This window comes from Pelobates fuscus, chromosome 1 (assembly GCF_036172605.1).
Source record: "Pelobates fuscus isolate aPelFus1 chromosome 1, aPelFus1.pri, whole genome shotgun sequence".
NCBI lineage: Eukaryota > Metazoa > Chordata > Amphibia > Anura > Pelobatidae > Pelobates > Pelobates fuscus.
In genome coordinates this window covers 411,733,911-411,757,513 of record NC_086317.1, presented here as the reverse complement: position 1 = coordinate 411,757,513, position 23,603 = coordinate 411,733,911, and the positions used below count along the sequence as shown (strand labels likewise).

Sequence of the window (23,603 nt, the reverse complement as noted above, 5' to 3'; positions counted from 1 at the left end):
TGAATGCACCATGACATTATGCACAGAGGCCATTTTATTATCCTTACTAATTGCACATTCGGTTTTAAGTGCTCAAAGTTTTTTCAGGAAATGGCTTACATGTGATTATAGTGGTATTTCTGAAAGAGGAACATGAGTAACCTAGTAGGGTTATTTAGTAATTAGTTAGTAGAGCATTAGTAATGACTTTTCTCAACTTTCATATTTGCATTTCGTTTAAAAGATCCTTGACATTTGCTAGTCATACTCAGGCATTAGTTATTTACTAAAGTGAGAATTGTGAGGAATCCAGAGTGAATTTAAAGTGAATTTTAAATATAAGACCAAAATAGCCGAACTGGAAGCAGAGCTAACTTGGAGATTTTTTTCCAATTCGACTATTTTGGTCTTAAATTTGAAATTCACATTGAATTCACTTCAATATATCCAGCTCCAATGTAATAATTTTTGCTTGTGTAAAGCCGCCAGACAAGCCGTATTTTTATCAAAGGGATTCTGACAATCCGCTGTCACTACTTTACCATTTGCAAGACTGCGCATGCAATATAGCAGCAGCAACAGCGATGGAATAAGTATCAGTCTGGCTTTTAAGTAGCGGCTGGTGGTAAAAAGAGGGACAGGGATAGAATGACTGATTGCAATGCTAAAGGGACACTATAGACACCCGAAAAATTCCAGCTTAATGTAGTTCTTGTGTAGGCTTTTTGCTGGAAACACGGCCTTTTCAGAGATAAGGCAGTGTTTACTGTTATAGCCTAGGGATACTTCCACTGGCCACTCCTAGTATAATTGTATTTAACGTCTGTTTGTAAGTTGCAATGTCTATCCAATAAATACAATTTCCCGATATTTCTGTGTTTCTCTGTGTGAGTTTTCAACTTGCTTAGAGAGTTTCTACACCAGTGTAACGGATTAGATATGTGGGTGTGAGTGTGAGTGTGGCCATTGGCGGGGCTGTTCTGAGATGTTTTAGGTGACATACTAATAGCAATTTATGTAACTAAAATTTAATTTAAAACAAGAACAATGTATCTAATTTGCACAGACTGATGTCTACACATTTATTGTAGTTCAAAGACACATTACTGTGAGTATTATTGGTGTGGAGCTTGTTATACAGTCAGCCACACCACCAGCAGTATGGCGCTCCTAGACAAAAGGGACAAAGGGATATGACATAAAATAAGGTCTGTCCCTCCTAAATAGAAACACTTGGGGTATGAAAATGGACACTAGCAAATGTGATTACGTTAACTTTAAGTTGGGCTCTATTAAATTCAGGGAAAGGTGTTTAGTGGCCTTCACAAAATATAATAATAATAATCTAAACATTATTATTTAACTATTTATTCAACTTTAATCTGCCTATGATGGCAAAACTATTGTTTTGTGTCTGTGAAAAAAAACATAGAATGGGCAAAATGATCTGAAAAATGATTTGATTTAGCCAAAACTCTAATTGGATGTATTGTTTGGCCTTAGTATGTACAATGCACTTCACTAAGTACATCTTGCATTAAATGCAGATATTAAACAGATTTTTTTGGCAGTAGCAATCACACCTGCTGGTCCCTGGCTATTTTACACAGGATTCACCAAAAGTATCAGATTTCAAAATGAATTAATCTGATAAAATGCAAAATACTGCAAATATATGCCATCTATTGTAAAAACCAAAGAAAAAAAGTTACCTGCGCTCTCTCCTTAATCCCTATGTATATTTAGAAAAATGGAGGTCATTTAGTTACTCCAATGGCCATTGAAGGGAATGCCCGCCTGCCAACGTCAAAGCAGACCGCATGATGTTGGCAGGCGGGCATTCCCTCCAATGGCCATTGGGGTAACTAAATGACCTCCATTTGTCTAAATATACATAGGGATTTAGGAGAGAGCGCAGGTAACTTTTTTTTCTCTTTGGTTTTTACTATATATTGGGGCTGATTTGTACTGTGGTCGTTGCTGCCGCCCAGGAGTGATGGGAGTGAGCGCAGGACTTATCTTTTTGTACATGTCATCTATTGCTCATTGCTCAAAAAACATTTCTCCATGGTCTTGTTCTTTAACATACCTCTTTATGTCAATCTGTCTGTCTATCTGTCTGTCCCTCATCCATAAGACATCTCATGGCACATACACAACCAGATCAATGGAAGTTGACTATTCTATACACTACTGAAATAGACGATAAAGGTGTGATGGAGGGAAAGGTTCAAGTAAATCTTTTTTCTGTTCCACTTTTCCCCTCGGTGCTGCCATACAAGTGGGACATGACAACACGCATATTTTTGGAACGATCCAAAGGTGACAGTGCTGGTTTTAGGTAAATACAATTCAAATCTATACAGTGTGGTGGCAAAGTCACTAGAAAGTGAATACATTAACCCCTTAGTGACCAGACCGTTTTTCAATTTTCAAAATGATAAGGACCAGGGCTGTTTTTACATTTCTGCGGTGTTTGTGTTTAGCTGTAATTTTCCTCTTACTCAATAAATGTACACACACATGTTATATATCGTTTTTCTCGCCATTAAATGGTCTTTCTAAAGATACCGTTATTTCATCATATCATATAATTTACTATAAAAACTAATTATAAAATATGATGAAAATAAAAAAAATTAAAAAAATTCCAACTTTGTAAATCAGTTACGCATCTACAACTGCCAAAAAAACACCCGTGCTAAATCATTTCTAAATTTTGTCTTGAGTTTAGAAATACCCAATCTTAACATGTTCTTGGGGCGGAGCTTGGACCTGAAACGGAGCAGTCGCCATTTCTGTACGCTCCCAAAACTCCTGACAATAATCCACAAACATCCTGAGAGGGGACGGACGGATCTCCACACTTACCCCAAAAACGGCATCGGGACGGTGGGGCGCACACTTTGATGCCTTTCTTTCACACCCCGCGATCTGGCAAGGTGAAACGGAGGCTTAAGGCCTACCCCTCGCCTAACATCACCGGACTGGAGTATTTCCTCAACGGAATCTACACCCGAGGTGAGCCAGACCCAGCAGACAGACCCCAGCCGACCCACAACACTGCACCTACGAATATGGGGAGGCGCACGCAAAAAACACAGCAGGGCCCGCCGGCGGAGCAAGCCGACATCGGAACCCTGCTGCAGAGGCAGGCGCAATCCAAAATGGCTGCGGAGGCCTCACGGGCCCCGACACCATCCCGATCTCAACCCCAAACACCTGTACATGCAGAGGTGGAGGAAGAGCATACCTGTACAAAAACCCAGGCGCTACCAGATAACACACTGGCCACTAAACAGGACCTACAAAACTGGGTACAAGACATAAAACAAGCGCTGGCCACGGATGTGGGCATACTTAAAGGGGACTTACAAACTGTGACAGAAAGAGTAAGGGAAGAGACGGAAGAGACCATCATAAACCTGCAAACAGACATGGCACAAATGAAAAAAGAAATCCAACAAATGCAGATCACCCAACAGGGTCTCTCCCTCCAAATGTCAACCCATGAGGACCGTGCCCGTCACAACCATATAAAAATACGGGGGATACCCGCCGACGTCACACCTGACGACTTGCCCCACTACGTGAGGAGGCTGCTGGCCACCATCCTACCGCCCGCAACAGCCAGGAAAACCACCCTTGATGGGATGTACAGGCTCCCGCCTTCAACCAATATACCCAACGTAAACTCCAGGGACGTCATCCTGCGGTGTCCAACCTCACGGGACAAAATTAACATCATGTCGGCAATACGGGGTAAAACTCCCCTGGACTTTGAAAGTACACAATTACTATTCTTCCAGGACCTGACTAGAGCCACGCTCCAATGGCGCCGCACATTGAACCACCTCACAAGCCAATTGCGCACCGCTGGGGTGCAGTACAGATGGGGCACACCCAGACTCCTCCTGATCTCCCAGAACGGCACAACTCACAAGATATCATCGGACAAAGAAGCCCCTGCTTTACTCACCAAGTTGGGACTGCCAGGCAGTGGCCACAATGCAAGAACCCCTGCACAGACATGGGACCCAGACAACATAATACCATTCACCCCGCGAACAATGGAACCAGCAGACCGAGTCACCTGACGGGCCACGGCACAAGAGAACCTTCCAAACTCCACGCAGATCTCGAAGAAGGACAGCGATGCTTATAATACTGTTGATCCTTATTTTTTGTTCTTTTGACCTTAGTAATTTTCTCGCATACACTTAAGTACTGTTTTGCCAACCTACTAGTTCCACACCCGAATAAGGTTCACACACTTGTCCACCTATCTGACAGCCCCACCCCCCAGAGGCCAATTAAACATCGGCAGCTCCACTTACCTCGCGAAGAAGCAACAAATCCCCCCCCCCCCCCCCCCCGCCACCCCTTTGGTCAGGGGCAACTAACCCCAACCTTACCTCATCGTAAGATGACATCCTAGCTCATATAATCCCCTGAACCACCACGACTCGTACAGCTCCCCAGACTAACATACTCACCTGCTTATCTGGCTCAAGGCTACACATAACTAAACCAAACACGCACACTCCTGAACTGCCAAATCTGGCAACTTAGACACACAACCCTGATACACCCTTATACCTATCTTGTTGATAAACACATCTTAGTTGAATGTTTAACCACGATACAGAAAAACAAAATGTGCGAAAACCTCAAAATGTCACAATGCTTGACTACTGGTACTGGTTAAATGTTTTTTATGCCTGCTGTTGTGGCAGAACACACATGTATGTAACCATAAGCACATTGCAAAAATAAAGAATTAAAAAAATAAAAAAAAAATAAAAAAAAAACATGTTCTTAGCTTTTTTTTGCAGGTTATACTTTAAGTACAAGTAGGACATGGCTGTTTCAAAATATTTATTTTAAAAATGTATCAATAGTGACATTGTAACACTATTATCTGTCATACATCTCTGAATCACACCTAGGGTATTCAATATCGGGTGTGTCCAGTCGTTTTTAGTAGCCACTTAGTCACAAACACTAGCCAAAATTAGCATTTATATTTGTTTGTGTGTTAAAAATACAAAAAACTATTATGAACGCTAACTTTGGCCATTGTTTGTGACTAAGTGGCTACTAAAAACGACTAAACATAACCCATTTGCAATACCTTGGGTTGTCTTCTTTTGCAAATGGTATGCCATTATGGGGGTAATTCTCATTCCTGGGCTACCATACGCTCTCAAAGGCAACATAACCAATCTGGCAAATTTCAATGTGAAAAAACAGAAAATCAAGCTTTATATTTGACCCTGTAACATTCAAAAACACTATAAAACCTGTACATGGGGGGTACTGTTATACTCAAGAGATTTCGCTGAACACAATTATTAGTGTTTCAAAACAGTAAAATGTATCACAACAATTATATCATCAGTGAAAGTGATGTTTGTGTGTAAAAAATGCAAAACTTCACTTTCACCGACAATATCATCGCTTTGATATGGTTTACTGTTTTGAAACACTAATATTTGTGTTCAGCAAAGTCTACCGAGTAGAACAGTACTCCCATGTACAGGTTTTAGGGTGTCTTGGAAAGTAACAAGGTTAAATACAGTGCTGGCAAATTAAATTCTCTGGACTTTCGGCCTGGGTTGTCAGGCAGTACCCCAAATTGCAATCAATAAAATTACTTAATTATGTAAAAAAGGGACAGAGAGTGGTACAACAAGAAGTAAGTGAGGATCAGATTAGGATGGCCCCTGACCTAAAATGGCCTTTATATATCCCCCATAAATCCCTCGCCCCCACTGCACTCATACCAAATCACAAACACTACCAAAAATCTATACCTGCCTCCTAGCAATGTCAAGACCCACTCACCTTAACTACGCTGGTCCATGGGCTACAACGCAGAATGGTTGATTTGGAGATGCATGGCTGGTGAATGGTTTAATAGACAAAATCATTTTAATTCGCTAACTTTTAGGAGTAATATTAGAAGTCATACAAATAAAAACGCAAATTTCAACAGTTTAGAGCTTATGCATGTGCAGCAATCCGTCGAGGAAGGAGTGGATAATGTAAAAAATAATAATAATAACTGTCACTGGAGGGGAGGGAGCAGACAAAGGGATGGGATGGATGGGAGATCAAGTATCCCCTTACAGAAGCGCTCCCGGCTCTGCCTGCAAGGGGAGTGTGTCTGTCACCAGTGCACAGTGCAAGCTGACGGCAAGCACAATTTTTCACAAATTTGAAATCAGGCAGAGTTCCGGGGTGCCTAAAACTCATGTGCCGGCAGTGCAACTAGACCCCAGCACAAAAGTGTACATATCTCTATACGTGTAGAGTTTCAAGCAGAAATGCTGCATGTACAGAGTCCTACCAACGTGACCACTTCTAGGACAAAGTCATGGTGGTTGGAGTAATCCTTTAAGTCAGTCTGTCCAAATATGGATGAAATTGACTTTACAAATGTAGAAGTGCAACTTTCTTATTAGAAATAGTTAGTGATGGGCCAGGACAGTAGTGCTGTAGTGTCAAACCACTCAAAAACTGTTTTGCGCAAAAACCATGGGATTCACTTGCGGCCTAACAGCACCATAATAACTACCCTGGCTGTAGTATATTTGGAGCTTAGATTCCCTCTTTAATAGAACAAGCATGTTCTTTGAACAAAAGACATATATGGGTGGATTTATAACCCTTTTCACACTTTAAATAATTTATTATAAATACAAAATGACACAGTCGATGCCTGGCCTCCCATAGCTTTCCACAGAAGAGCAAGTGAGCTTGCACACCTGTGTGACATAATGTAGTATTGAAATCAGAGGATGACTTGTGAGGAACACAGGAGCTCTGAAAATATGGTTAAAAAAATATATAAATGAAAAAAGCTGTTGCACTTCACGATATATTTTCTTATATCCAATATATGTTATAGTGATTTCTATGGGGAATTAGACAGCAGGGATTAGACATGGCAAACAGGTTTCTGGCCAGGGACCTGATTTCCATCTGGAAACCTAGGGGTGAATCTACACCATGTGCCTTGTTTTCAACCTTCGGTGGGGGAATATATGTATATTGTATATATATATATATAAAAGACAATCTGTTTTTACGTGCACTAATCCAAAATGCAATGCCCAACTCATTGAACGCTAGCAGGGCTGTAACAATCTGATGATGCCTGATAAGCAGGCTTTTCTAAACTGGTATAGGCTTTTTAGGGACCAAACTGTGATCATTCCAGTAAAATGTAATTGGTTCTGAAGGGGTTCAGTCTGGTAAATATATTTTACAAGGAACTTTTTTAATATGCTTTAAAGATGATCAGGTACATATCGTATCTCTTCAAGACAGCTACTGATTTGCTAATCATTCATGCAAGGACACTCTGATTGAGGTAATGACTGATAAGACAGTACACTGAGGAGTATTGCTTTTTCCACTCACTCAAACCACGCACAGCTGGCCTTGTGATTTAATTGAATTAGTAGGTAATGTAATTATATGACCATCCCTTCTCATCATCCACTCCTGGAAACGAGTGGTACAAGTCTCTCAATTGGGTTTAAGCTACACATTATAATACCTGAAACACAAAACCTATTCTGTGCAGTGTATAGTTATTATAACTGACAATGGGTATAGTTCTTTTTTTTTTTAAGTAAGGTTTATTAAATAGAGGGTTTTCCTAAAGACACCAGTTCCTGCTTTATTGAATAATACAATAAATAATACTGCATCGTAAATTAATCAAAGTCGAAATGTAGTGGCTTGATAGTTATATCACTTTATATTATTATATTTGTTATGATGTCTGTTACAGTTAACACACTTGAAAATCTTTATCTATTCCAAAAAAGAAACTTAAAAGAGACACACTCACTGTCAAAGTCACCCAAATAAAAGATAGACCTATAAATGTTACCATATAAAAAATACAATAAGCTAAATAAAAATGGCAGTTTTTGACTCCAACATGGAGCTTTGCACCCAAACAAAAATCCATTATTTAAAGGACCACTAAAGTCAAATGGGTTATATCATCTCAATTAAGTGGTCTGGGTTGTTGTCTTTTAGTTTTACTCCTGCAATATAAAACACTGTAGTTCTGTAAAAACTATAATGTTTACATTGCAGGATAAAAGTAGTGTATCTGCAGCATTGGCCAAGTAAAACTTTGTCACATGGCACAGAAGCCCCCTTAGGAAAGTATTAATATCAATGAGTTTGCAGTGCATGCGCATCGGGTCCCAAATGCTCCTCAATGAGGAGTATTGGATAGGACAATGGACAGTGTAGGCCATGCCCCCTCCATGATCTCACAGGAGGCAATGAGGTTAGCAGCACCGAAGGAGCTTTAGTGTTCGGCTTTAGTTTTTCTTTAACAGACAGCACTAAACAGCAAGCATCAATGTGTAGCAGCTATGTTACTAAACCAATGATCTGAGTCATAGTCATAGTCAACGATCTGAGTCATAGTCTGGGTCAAAAAGTCAGTAATTCTATAAAATGAATACGAAGGTAACAGTAGGTGTACACAGGTAGTAGAAATAAGGTTAGAAGTCTGCAAATTTGGAATATTGACCACAGAAAATAGATTTTAAAATGCTATTTCCACATGTTCATTGATTCTCTTGTGAATACTTTTTGTTCATTTCGGCAACACCCCAATTAATGCAGATTCTTTAGGTGTCACGCAAGTGCTTGTCTCTTCAATGTATGCGCCTTAAATCATTTAATTGGCAACTGTAATTGACTGATATAGGGGTGTGTGTGTCCCCAGTCAAAAACTGGGCTAAGTATACCTTTGGACAGAAGTGCCCTCCTTTCATCATTCTGAAACAAGGGCCTCCTTGCTACAACAAAACTGCAAGGCGGGTGAGCAAGGCACAGCAGCTGAAAACGCCTGTCCCCGTACAAGTCTTATACTGGTACTTAGCCAAGGTGAAGAGGGACATGTGCAGCTGTATCTGTTACAATATTACATCCCTGGTGTCCAGCATTCATCAGAAATGCATAGACGGCCAGAAGTTAAGACACCTATTTGGCCACTATTGAACTACATGGGGAAAGTACAGATTTTTTTATTTTTTTTAAATTAACCCCTTTATAACACCACTTTATTTTCCTTGTCCAGGCAACACATTTATAGTGATAGGCTACCTTTTCAAACTTTACTATTTTATTTAGAAATGAAGCCATTATTATCTTTTTCAGTTTGCTGTATGACATTCAGCAGGTACCACTAAGTGCATCTCCCGAGCCAGGTTACTTTTTTTACTGTCATGAAATATGCACCCACTTAAACAACAGGCAGAATATACACATACTACCTCTAAATAGGGGAGTCACAGCAGCCGCTGCTATTGTACTCCAAGTAGAGACTTCCAGCCAACACAGAGCATATGGCAGCTGATAAAACACTGTGTATATATTCTGCCAACATGCTCTATAAATGCCAGTTATCTGTAAGGGCACTGCTGTTACATTGCAAGAGAACTCACTTTGATTTTAATATGCCTCTTTAACAATTACTCTTAGCTGTAATACAAGGTATGGGGGGCTGCTTTGATTTAGAAACAAATGCATGTTTTCTGCCAGTTATCGGCGAGGAAGGCACTGTTACCGTGCAGATTAATGTCCCTTAAACAAGACAATAGTGTTTACAAGTAGCATGGGGGTTTTGTAAGCAAAAAGCAAAGGCATTTGGTCCAGAATGAGTTATGACCAGGGAAGATCATACATAAGAGGAGATGGTGGGGGTGGATTGGGGATCTCTTCACAGAATTTAAGGGTAAGTCAGACATCTGTCCTGGTTGTAACGTTGAATCTATAAAAAGCTTTGGTTCCTTTTAGTGTATGTATATTCCATCAGTGTATGCAGATTTCCAAGACAAATAAAAATGATTTCTAAAGAGCTAGAAGAGAGGGCAGAAGGAATCGGCGGCCAATCTTAGGAAGTCAATAATGCAGTTGGAGAAGAGGGAAAGTGGAAGAAAATGAACTAACAAATGTAAATAGAGCAGAAGAAATCAGACAGGCTGGAAGGTAAAGACTAACATAGGCAGTTTAGGGAGAGAAAAAAAGAGATAGAGGAAGAATAAAATATTGAGTTATTAAATAGAGATGAAAAAAGCTACACTGAAGAAGAGAGATGCTTGTAAATTGATGCAGGATTTAAACGATCAACATAGGTCAACGGTGTTCACAAGACCGTACGAGCAGAGAAAAAGAGGAGAGAACATAAAATAAGGAAATAAGAAATTAAATGCATGTTCACTTACCCAAAATCATGACTTCAGCCTGCAGGGTCTTAGACACACAAGACAAGAAAGGTTCACTTGGATCTTGAAAGGAGGGGCTGGGGCTGTTCGCAGTCCCTTTGCCTTTTCTTTCAGTCAGTTGTGAAGCACTCTGTCTGATCCTCTCTTCTTCAGGCACAAATAGGAAAGCCCTTCACCAGCACAGAAAACGGAGAGAAAATGTTAGGGCTCTGACAGATTAGGCGACAGGCAAGCCCGGAGGGTTAAAGAGGGGGGTAGAGTGAGGGTTAGACACAGAAAGGTTTTGCAGATTTTTTTTCAATTTTTTAAAAATAAATAATGGAAATTATGGTATTCTAAAAATAATCCTGATATCCAGGCCAGTGTCCAGCAGCGTGGATGGAATAATCATGCAGAGGATTACAAATCCAAGTTAGAAATAAAAAGGAGAGATAAATCCTTTCTCCCTTCCCCTATTTGCAAAGTAATAACGGCTGCAATGTGCAAGACACAAAAACAGCTGCAAAAGTAACGCAGGCTACAGACTTCTGGACACTTTCACAATCCAGTTTCTCATCTTTTTCCTTCACACAGGGGATGATGCTTCTGGCAAAATTCCAAGCAGGGTTCACCCCTGTACCCCACCCTGCAATCAGGTAAAAAAAGAAAACTCCCAACAGAGGAGAAGGAGAATGTCTGGGAGGGACGAACACCCTGCACCTCTCCTGTTCCTCTGTTGTGCTCTGTGCCAGGTGAGGGGCAGGACTCAGTCTCACCTGTGCTTCCTTGCCATTGGCTGGCTTATTCTGCCAAAGGGGGGTAAGGGTGGGGACTGCAAAAGCTATACACTTAACTCTTTTTAAAACTCTTTCCTTTACCATTGGAATCTGCTAACCCTTATCCATCTGAAATTCTTTGTAGTGGAAAAAAAAAGACAAGACCAACTACAGCACATTTTCTCTGTATTGACACGCCTTTCAGTAAAGTGTCTTAAGACTTAAATAACTACAGTAACAAGATCAAAGAAATACAATTATGAAAATATTATTTTTTTTATGCAAATGAGAAAAATTTATACAGGGAGTTTTTTTTTTTCCTTTTACCTTAATCTACTTACCTTTCTCCAGTTTTCATTTGCTATTTGTGTAATTTGACAGAGACAGGTGACTGACACCCCTTTAGCTGTTTAGCTACAACATTATGATTATTTTCAGCTAGCCTACAGCTGAAGATCAAAGGATGTGCAGTTCTAGAAAAGTTAGCAGAACCTGCCAATGAATTACTGGAACACACAAGTTTCTCTGAATTTGCATCTTTGTGCACAGTACGCCTGAGACAGTCACAGAGACCACGAACATTGTCTGCAAATTCCTTCTGGCACCGCTCGAGTTAACCGTTACTACACATGCTGTAGAATGATTATTCCTTGTTTCATTCTAAGTCTAGCTTTTTTTTTCTGTCTCTGTTTCCTTCTTACTGCAACTTCACTCAATTTCTTAAAGACACCAGTGGTTACGTATGACTAGCCGTTGTGGGGCAAAGTTTTCGCCATGGAAACCACAGGAAAAGCCTGCTGATTACTCCACTTTTAGAACTTTGCCTCACAGTTGCTGTAAATCCCTATCTTTCCTAGCTGCTAGGCCTTCCTCGCTGTACCTTAACTCTTCATATACCATGTGTATTTTTAAATCATTGTATTCCTAAAGCAGTGTGCACTCTCTGTGTCCATCTAAAATGCGTCTTAATTATTGTTCACTAAATAGTTCAGATCTCTTACTCTATTCCTTATGCCCCTCCCCCTCTATATATATAATGTCTCCAATTTCATGCCCATTACTTGGCGGATTCTTGCATTCCTACATATACCTGCGCTCATACAGCTACCCCGATCCTTCTCCTGCACTAGCTGTTACAGTGTCTCTCAGAGTACACTAACATGGTACATGCTTTTCTCATCTGTCGCTCACGTTCCAATCTCTGCATAAGTTCTAATTCTAGAACTGCCTCTAGAATCCCATGTCCTCCAGCACACCCCACACAGTTCTCCAGTTCTGTCATCACACGCTTGCTCCGTGCCATACCTATTTCCCTTTCTCCAGCATGCTGTCGGTACATCTCAGCTGTGCTCCAGCCTCCCATTCAGTCAGTGCACCAAACCCCCTCCCCCCAGTGAGTCAATGACAAGTGCCCAGAATACTAAACGTAGGAGATGCTGTATAGGATTGGAGCCTCTCTGGACCAACGGATGAGGGATGCAGCAGGATCCGAAGGAAGTGCTGCCCAATAGTTTTACAGCTTTTACAGATATTGATCAAGAAGTCGAGTTCTCAGAATTCCTCATCTCCAATGTTATGTAACTCTTATGTGCTTTTATCAAACCCCTCTTCTTTGACATGCCCCCTTATATCCTTTCTAAGTTTTTATGTGAACAGCTTTTCTTCACTTTTACTCTTTGCATACTGTAACACCTCTCCTTATATTATAATATTTTCATCTTGCATTCTTCAATGACTTGAAGTTTCCTGTCTATACCATAAATGTAAAGGACGTTGTAGTCATTATTGTTTTGCAGGTTAGCTGACTTAGCATAAATGGCAATTATAGTTATGAAGTGTTAAATGTTTGCTCCAACCCTTTATCAATACTTGTTTTTTTTATTTATTATTATTATTATTATTATTATTATTATTTTACAAATCCGTGTGGAGAAGGGGCCCCTAAAAGGTAGATACCCAGATTTTTTTTAAAACTACAGTTTCCATGATGCTTTATCATTCTAAAGGCATGAAAAGCATCATGGGAGTTGTAGTTCTACATCTGGAGACCTACTTTTTGGGTACCGCTCCTACCTTTAGAAACCTGCAAAAAAAATTTAAAAAAGCTATAACTTACTTGGAATTCAGCGCCTGCCGAAGCACCGCTAGCTGGATTCCACACCCTAACTAACATCATTCCTTCCTAGACCCTGCTCCAGTCAGCTGCTTCTCATAGAGCTGGTGACCACCATAGAAATTGCAGTCCTTCCATATCTTGTTTGCAAACATTAGCCATGGCTGCATTAGAGACTTATTAATGTCATCTACCAATCATTGCTCATTTGGAAAGTAATTAGACAGGAACCATAATTTCTTTATTTACTCTATAGAATAATATATTAAAAATCACCTATAATATGTATTAATCTTTTTATGCGATGTTCTGTTTTGTTTTTAAATCTATATTAAAGGAACACTATAGTCACCTAAACAACTTTAGCTTAATGAAGCAGTTTTAGTATATAGATCATGCCTCTAAGGTTTCACTGCTCAATTCACTGCCATTTAGGAATTAAATCACCTTTTTTCTGTTTATGAAGCCCTAGTCACACCTTCCCTGGCTCTGATTGACAGAGCCTGCATGAAAAAACTGTTTTCCCTTTCAATCAGATGTAATTTACCTTAAACAATTGTATCTCTTGCTCTGTAAATTGAACTGTAATCACATACAGGTGGCTCTTGCAGGGTCTAGCAAGCTATTAACATAGCAGGGCATAAGAACATCTAAATTAACCAGAACTTGCAATAAAGAAAGGATAAACTTTAGATGACTTTACAAGAAGTGTTTATGAAGGCTGTGCAAGTCACATGCAGAGGTGTGACTAGGGTTCATAAACAAAGTGATTTAACTCCTAAATGGCAGGGAATTGAGCAGTGAGACTGCAGGGACATTATCTATACACAAAAACAGCTTCGTTAACCTAAAGTTGTTTTGGTGACTATAGTATCCCTTTAAAAATGTAGAAAATTGCATCACAATCCAGTCAGTTCAGGTACATCCAAGGCACAGATTGGTAATAGAAACATTGTTTTGTTTTCTCCTTTTCTTAAAATGCTTTATCTATGCTGACTGCAAAGTCGAAAGGACAGATGATTGACAATGATATGAATAACAAAGATTGACAGATTAATAATAATGACTGACAGAGAGCTAAGATGGAGACATACATATTTGTTAAATATAGAGGATGAGTAAACATAATATTGCAAATCCTTGCAATGGATAGTTTCCCTTTTAAAAAAAAACACAGGATAGAATCTATTTTTTATGAAAATTACAATTTGGAAAAAGCTCTTCCGGAGTGCATTTAGTGATCATCAGGTGTGATCTGAAACGGTTTTGCATCTTTACAGTGAATTGTTGTGAATTTAAAAATAACCTACAACTTCCGTTCCAAGGGCTGGACATGCCTGAATTTGCTTTTTCAATTCCCATCAAACAGCTTTTTAGTGATTTCACAGAGTGCTAAGTATGATCCCACATTAAGTCCTAATTTACAGCCATAGGTGCCCATTGAGTAAGTCCTTTATTGCTTGCCGTGGATCCTAGTAGTCTTCCAAACTTGCCAAAAGGCCTTACCACGAGCTCAAATGGAATTATGAATATTCTTCATTGGTTCCACTGAGTTAAGTGATATTTTATATTTTTCTCTGAACATGGAAGAGCAAGATCCTACCTAAATTCATCTATCCATAGACTTGTAGTTGAATAACAGCTGAAGGTCACAGACTGTGTAACTCAGCTGTAGAGCATACGCTGTGGGAAAATGCTGTGTATTTTGAAAATCACTTTTAATTGCTGCAGAATGACAGCCCTGTGACTGTATTTTAAATAGTTCCAGAATGCCTTGCTTTGTGTGTGTCTGCCTTCCAATTATATCAGACCACTTTCCAATAATTAAGACTGCAGAGAGTAATGCTTTAATGCAAGCATTTAGTGAGTGCTGTGTTTTCACATGCCCGAGCAGTGTCTGTACTGGAGAGCAGATTAAATAAACCGAGACGCTGTTGCAACAAAAGAAAAATTGCCTAGTGCTGATTGTCCTCAAATCCCAGTCAATTCACATTCTTACTTTGACTTTAAGCCATCATCCAAGAACTTGAAGGAGCAAATGTAGACAGCAGAAAATCATGGACTATGGTGATAATGTCAGGTTTAAAGCAACGGGTATATATGTATGTTTCCTTAAAAATGCCTATTTCTCTCTACCTAGAGAGGTTGCTAAACCAAATTTAGCATTTGCCTTCAGAAAGAAATGGATGCATTTTTGACAAAGTAGAATATTACTGGTTAACATGGGTGTTATTAACCTCTTCACTGTCTAAATTGAGAATAGACATTTTTATTTTCATGCATTTAAAGGGACACTCCAGGCACTCAGACCACTTCTGCCATTGGAGTTGTCTGGGTGCCAACTCCCACTACTCTTAACCCTGCAAGTGTAATTATTGCAGTTTTTTATAAACTGCAATAATTACCTTGCAGGGTTAACTCCACTTCTAGTGGCTGTCTACCAGACAGCCACTAGAGGGAACTTCCTGACTCATAGCAAAGATTTTCTTTGCTAGAGCGTCGCTGGACGTCCTCACGCTGTGTGAGGACCTGCAGCGTCGCTCAATTCCCCATAGGAAAGCATTGAAAATCTTTTTCAATCCTTTCCTATGGGGAGCGCTAATGCGCATGTGCGGCATTGCCGCGCATGCGCATTAGGTCTCCTCGGCCGGTGAGTGGAATCAGTCTCGCCCACTGGCCGATGGAGTCAGAAGGAGGAGCGGCGCGGAGGAGGAAGCAGCGACGAGGGACATCGTCGCTGCCTCAGGTAAGTAACTGAAGGGGTTTTCACCCCTTCAGCAACTGGGGATTAGGGGGTGGGAGGGAGAGGGAACCTGCAGTGCCAGGAAAACGGATTGTTTTCCTGGCACTAGAGTTTTCTTTTAAGGTAAAAATAACTGAAGAAATTGCTTTATTCAGTTTTGCTCTCAGTCCAGCTATCCTGGCCTCAAATCTGAATTTCACTTTGAATTTACGCATGATTAAATAATTCTGTAATTTAAAAAAAAACTAACCCATGCTTTCAAACAGTAAAGAAGTTTTAATGGGTCATATGGTTCCTACAGTCAGGGAGGGGGAGGTGGTAATGGGTTCTACCATTTCAACATTACATTTGCATTCCAGAGATTAGTAAAGATTGCTATAGCAGTTTTAAATACTTTTTATTTTAGAAATATACAGTTTAACTGTATTTGCAGTATGTGGGTATGAGGCTCAAATTCAGACATTCTTCTTACATTCTTTTGCCATTTTATTAGGCTCTACTGCTAGTAATGCCTTCAGGTTGCATATAACTCTAAGCAAGGTATTTGACCATTTTTAGTTATATATTTTTGTCACATCTACTGTATTTAAAAAAAAAAATGAATTTTTGCTTTTATACCAACATGCCAGACCCCGTGTAAAATATTATGAAATATAATACACTCTATACTGACTAAATCTTTTCAATTCTGATTTTTTTTTATAAAAGCAGAATGAATAATTGAATAATTAACATTTTACATAAAATAATTTACATAATTTAAATTGTTACATTCATATGCTCAGCAATATATACACAGAATTGCTGCGTTGTGATATGTTTACGTGTTAGCTATGAATCCCTTTCTTCAAATAAATGTTATGCTAATGTTTTTTCGATCAAAAAGTGCTCAGTAGTAAATGAGTTAACAACAAAATATTGCATTTCAGCTTTAGAGTCAAGAGGGCCATGTTTCCATTTTTTTTAAGGTAGAAATTAAAGTTTCTGTTGGATCAACAGCAGAAAAAAAGGTATTTATTGACGTGAGATTTCTTTCATCCTATATCAATATCCTACTATGACATATCACAAGCACAAACTGCTTTAGGTATCACTGCTGCTGCTGTGTGCCTGTTCCATGGATCTACTATCCTTTCACTGAAGCCCCCTATGCTCTGGTTTTATAAAAATGCTGCCTAATGCAGTTTGGGTTTTGTGAAATACATTCTCCTCTCTAAATCCTGACAAACCTCTTGATAATCCTTGAAGGGTTTTGCTATGTGCTCCATTTCTTAAATCTACCTCAGACCATACATTATATCACTTTTCTGCCATTAACAACCAATCACCAAAACATGGGTTTCGTGGCAGTATCAGAATTTCAATTCACTGAACAGAAAGTTAAAAACTCAGCCAAAGTGACAGAGTAGGAAAGATCTTTATGACACGAAAGTTAGATATTTTTTAAAATTGTGATACTTTTTCTAAATGGTTATAAAAATGAGATGACTCTAAAGGTTCCATTTTTGACAAATACTGGGATGACTTTCAAGGCTCATTTCCAATGTTGTTACTTTTTTTTTTTTTTACCAGCTAGCCCTTACTTGCTAAAATGACGGTCGCTGCTATTAGCAAGTAGCAACTGTTTAACAACTGCAAAATTTCACCAGTACCGACAATTATCTTTTGCTACATATGACCAGTGGCCGATAGCTGCTAATGGCTCCCCTTATTCTTCAAACCAGTCACTATGCTTTACTAACTGCTGCTAACCCACTAAACCAACACCAGCTTCTTGCCTGGTAAAAAAAAAAAAAAATTAATGAAAAATTGCATTGAAGACATCAACCACAAAATTTACATAGTCAAAGAAAGCATTAATAGTACGATAGTTACTTCGACTGATATGTGACAATACAGGCAACCGTTATACTGATCAATGTACTTTGCTTTCATGAGAATGTGATATTATCACTACTTGTGCGGAACGTTACCTCCATTGGATGTAAGGGATATTTCATGTTGTTAAATACAACTGCCGCCCGGATACAATGGAGGTTGTAAGTGGAAAACAAATGCTCAATACATGAGGGGATTTTAATTAATGTTATATGTTATATTTCACATATCAATGTCAATGCTTAAAGAGACACTACAGTCACCAAAACAACTTTAGCTTAATGAAGCAGTTTCTGTGTATAGATCATGCCACTGAAGTGTCCCAGCTAAATGTTCTGCCATTTAGGAGTTAAATTGCTTTTGTTTCTGTTTATGCAGCCCTAGCCACACCTCCCCTGACTGTGACTGACACAGCCTGCATGGAAAAAATTGTTTCATTTTCAATCAAATGCCAATTTGCTTTAGAAGTTGTTATCTCCTGCTCTTTTAACTGATTTTTATTTACACACAAGAGGCTCCAGCAGGGTCTAGTAAGCTATTAACAGAGTAAGATGGAAGAAATTCTAAATTAAACAGCATTTGCAATAAAGGAAGTGTAAACATTAGATGACTCTTTACAGGCTACAGAAACAAAGTGATTTAACTCCTAAATGGCAGAGAATTGAGCAGTGGGGTTGCAGGGCCATGATTTATACGCTAAAACTGCTTCATTAAACTTAATTTATTTTGGTGACTATAGTGTCCCTTTAAGGATTGTTTTCTCTATGATTATGCGTAGATACTTGATTGTCTAGTATAGCTCTTGTGTCTATTCTTGTTGCCGAACTCTTAAAAATAAAGATAAAAAAAAGTTACACAGTTATATACAGTATCTGACATAGCACAGAATCACAGGTTGATACATTGTATACACTGTCGCTATCTCCTGCTGAGTCCAGTCATTGGCAAGGTGTGGTTTTGAATCGGCAAGGTGTGGTTGCCTTGATGACATCTTTTACAGTATGTGTTACTGTGCCTAAGCAATGTCCAGCTAATCTGCAAGAGGTCAGTATCTTTGCACGCAGACATTATTGGCCGTCAGCCAGTAAAATGCACAGACATGGTTGTAAAGCAGTTGGTAATTAGTAGCCGCTGCTAGCTAAAAGCTGGTGTTAATAGTAAAACAGTTTACTCTGGCTATTTAGCGACATTGCTTGGAACAAGGTCTTAGACCTTAAATATATACAATAATGATAACAGTGCAAAAGCACTGGATGTATTTTATGAGAAATCTGCAGTTCTATTTAGGAATACAGGATCCCAAGCAACCTACAACATATGGATGTGTGTTTTATTATTAGACAGGATATCTGTTTGCATCTTGCATCTTCACATTTTCTTTGCATTTTAAACTTCAACCCAATATGCTAAAATGTAATTACAGGACCCACCATTGCCACATGTTAAAAAAAATTAAACTGGCTATCACTGGAATCCAGGCGCACCCTTTATCTTCACTGCCTTGTGTTTTTCTGGGAGCTCCCACCCTACTCGAGCAGAATGCTCTCCCCGAATGTTCCCATCTTCTATAACATCCGATCCAGTACCAGCACTTTATTTAGTCTATCACAATACAAAAAGTAAGTGTCTCATTCCTCGTTTTCCTATAGAGCACCGCAATTATGGAATAATCTCCCGGACACTTTCAAATCTACTCCCAGCCTTAAATCTTTTAAGAGATCCTTCTCTACATATCTCAAAACAGAATGCGCCTGTAATCATGGTTGATTATATTTTTTTAGCTGTTCTGTATTACATTTTTTTTTAATGTATTAATATTATTATGTGTTTTTAAAGGGACACTAAAGTCACCAGTCATACTGCTTATTGTATTTGTTCTGCTGAGTAGAATTGTTCCTTTCAGGCTTTTTGCAGTAAACACTCTTTTTTCAGAGAAAATGCAGTGTTTACATTACAGCCTAGTGATACCTTCACTGGCCACTCCTCAGATAGCTGTTAGAGATCCTTCCTGGGCAGGGCCGGCGCTACCTGTAAGGCGGACTAGGCAGCTGCCTAGGGCGCCCCTTGGGAAGGGGCGCCCCCAGGAGCGCCGGCCCCCCTCATGCTGCAGCCGCCCGAGCGCTCTGTAGAGAGTCTCAGGCGGCTGCAGCTTTGCCCGGGCTGGTGCGTCCATGAGGAGAGGGACTAACAGGAGGGAAGCGCTCAGTGCTCCCTCCTGTCACTCCCTCACTGTATGGTCCGCCGGTACAGGGAGCATCTGTCTCCTGTACCCGGCCGGACTAACAGGAAGTGCACACTGAGTGTGCACTTCCTTTTAGTCCGGCCGGGTACAGGAAACAAAAGTTCCCTGTACCCGCGGATCATACAGAGCTCGGCCACGCTACAACACAGGTTGGGGGGGGGGATAAATAGAAAGGGGGAGGAGATAAATAGAAAGGGGGGGGGATAAATAGAAAGGGGGGGAGATACATTGAAAGGGGGGGAGATAAATAGAAAGGGGGGAGATAAATAGAAAGAGGGGGGAGATACATTGAAAGGGGGGGAGATAAATTGAAAGGGAGGGAGGGGAGATAAATTAAAAGGGGGGGATAAATTGAAAGGGGTGGGAGATAAATTGAAAGGGGGGGTAAATTGAAAGGGAGGGGGAGATAAATTGAAAGGGAGGGGGGAGATAAATTGAAAGGGAGGGGGGAGATAAATTGAAAGGGGGGAGATAAATTGAAAGCTAGGGGGGGAGATAAATTGAAAGGGGAGGGGGATAAATTGAAAGGGAGGGGGATAAATTGAAAGGGGGGGAATAAATTGAAAGGGGGGATACATTGAAAGGGAAGGGAGGGGAATTGAAAGGGGGGATAAATTGAAAGGGAAGGGGGGATACATTAAAAGGGATGGGGGGAATAAATTGACAGGGAGGGTGGGGGGATAAATTGACAGGGAGAGTGGGGGGATAAATTGAAAGGGGGGAATAAATTGACAGGGGGGAAATAAATTGACAGGGAGGGGAGGAAGAAATTGACAGGGAGGGGGAATGAGAGTGGGGAGGGGAGAAGAGAGTGACAACGGGGAGAAGAGAGTGACAACGGGGGAGAAAAGAGGGACAAGCAGGGGAGAAGAGAGTGACAAGAGGGGGGGAGAGAGGGTCAAGGGGGGGAGAAGAGAGTGACAAAGGAGGGGAGAGAAGAGAGTGACAATGGAGGGGGGAGAGATTGACACCCATCACACACACACACACAATGCACCCCTTACACACAGAAAAACACACAATGCATTACACAAACAGACACACACACACAAGCAATGCAACCCTTACACACAATGTATCCCTTGCACACACAGAAACACACAATGCATTCCTTACACACACTCAATGCACCCCTTACAGACGCACACACTGCATCCCGTACATACACAGAAACATACCTTGCAGCCCTTACACATACAAACACAGATTCACACAATGCATTCCTTACACACATATCAGGACATCCCCTACACATTCCACCCCCTGTGAACAAACTCATTGGTGAAACATGAAGGTGGACCCTAGGACCCAGACCTTGAGCTGTGTAAAGGGCCCCCAAAAAATGGAGCTGCTTCCCGTTCTCCCAGAACATTGATGTTTATGACCACAGTTACAAACAGCCTCCAGAGAGCCTGTTCTACACCAGACCAGTGGAGCCAGACTGCAGCTAGAGCCCATCATCATCCTCATCTGGTTGTAAGTAGGCAATCTAGTATATTATTCGTGGCACTAATCTCTAATTTATCTCACATTAAATAAACACTATAGTCCCCAGAACCACTTCAGCTTAATGTAGTGGTTCTGGTGTCTATAGCCTGTCCCTGCAGGCCTATTAATGTAAACATGGCGGCACTGCAGCACTGGCATTAGTTAACATGGCAGATCATATGGAAGGGGCATTGTGATGTCACATGGGGGGGGGGCGGCAAACTTTACTTTTGCCTAGGGCGGCAAAAATCCTTGCACCGGCCCTGTTCCTGGGGCAGTGCTGCACAGTGTGTGGTATTGACATTCAGCGTCTTCACCCTCTGCATGCAGACACTGAACTTTTCTCATAGAGATGCATTGATTCAAGGAGGAGATGCTGATGGGTCAGGGCTGTGTTTGACTTGTGCTGGCTCTGCCCCTGATCTGACTCCTTGACAGTCTCAGTCAATCCTATGGGAAAGCATTGTGATTGGCTCACATAATCACTTCGGATTATGTCATCTGTAAGCAGGCAGATAAGGGGCAGAGGCAGCAGCTGCAGACTTGAATACAAGTAAGATTTTACTGTATTTAGGGAGGCAAGGGGGGCTAGATGGTGGTTTTAACACTATAAGGTCAGGAATACATGTTTGTGTTCCTGACCCTATAGTGTTCCTTTAATATTATATTGTACCCTATTGTAACAATGCAGTGATAGTGGGCCTAGGACATACTTGAACATGAGAGAAATCTCAATGTATCCTTCCTGGTAAAATATTTAAAAACAAAATAAATAAATATGTTCCAGGATCACATCTTACAACTACCCCATATTCCGAACATTCCATCCTCTGGGCTCTGACATCTAACCTCTCATACTTCCCAGTCTCACCCATACGCTTATACCCTCGCACACACAAACTGGGTTCATTTTCATTTAGTAAATACAAACTTCATTGTTGTAAAGGAACATCACACAAGTCGGTACAGCAATACACAGTATAATAAGGCAGGAATAACAGAAGTACAGTTTAAACATTGCAATTCTAGACTACAGCCAGTATATGAGCTGCACCCTGTATGGTAATTGTATATCTGCCATTCAACCTAGCGAACCGCATTCAGCACTATAAACAGAATGAGAACAAAACAACTGCCTCTGCTTGCCAGTTTAATGTAACAAACAGATTTTGCTGTATGATACAATAGCTGCTCTTTTATTATTAGACAGGACGTCTTTTTGTTCCGCTTTAGTTTATCGTCTTTAAAGGAAGCCATGTGAACCACCAGAAATTGACTTACAGATCTGGACATTTAATGAATTGACATTCCCTTGTATTAAGGAAAGGATACAAGAATTGTACAGATGTGTGCACCGGTGCAAATAATCTGCATATCTCAATTCATTCAAGGCTAGACTAACACTTGAGCTCTTTCATAAATTGCACAGACCTGTCCTACGCGTAAAAGAAAATGTGAAAGCGTGAATGAATGCCCAATCTAATAATTATATGAAACATATCTATTTGGCAACATAGCCATTTAAAATATCAAATTCCTTTAAGGAATAGCAATACATATTTTTAAATAGTAATCGGAAATATATCATACCATGCTTCTGTTTTCATTATCTCTTTACTCAATCAAAACTATCCTTTGGCATTTGAACTATTGTGGCCTACCAGTGGATTATGGTTTCCAATTGTCATGATTGGCATCAAGGAGACAGTAGTTATCAGTTATTGAAGTGCAAAATATTGCCCACACTGAATTAAGTTGTGTTATCTATTTCAAAGAGACCCTACCCCTGACATCTTCCTAATGCTACACGTTTAAAGAGACACTCAAAACAATATGAATAGCAGAATGGAATGCATCAGTAATGATACAAGGGCTATAAGGGCATAGTTTTTAATTGGTTTGGCAAAAATCTGGAAATATTCCAAGCACCCAAACCTCACCACCTCATGTGACAAATTGTACAGATATACACACAAATGCATAAACATACAGTCACACAAAGATGTACACACACAGATACACTCCAAAAACTAGTCACACACACTAAAATACACACAGTGATACACTGTAAAAACAACACACACAGATACACTAGCATACACAGATACACTCCAAAAAATACACACTGACACACATGCAC

At 40.1% G+C, this 23,603-nt stretch overlaps 1 protein-coding gene across 3 annotated transcripts in view; it reads right to left on the bottom strand.

Moving 5' to 3' along the window:
- ZNF385A (zinc finger protein 385A) overlaps positions 1-23,603 on the bottom strand; it is a 288,914-nt gene that overhangs the window by 178,243 nt on the left and 87,068 nt on the right. Inside the window, exon 2 of one of the 3 annotated variants that reach the window (XM_063428381.1) lies at positions 10,245-10,414. The exons of the other annotated variants lie outside the window; for them this stretch is intronic. Within the exon in view, the coding sequence (XP_063284451.1) occupies positions 10,245-10,414 (170 nt within the window). The remainder of the gene's footprint in view (positions 1-10,244; positions 10,415-23,603) is intronic. 3 annotated transcript variants of the gene reach the window in all.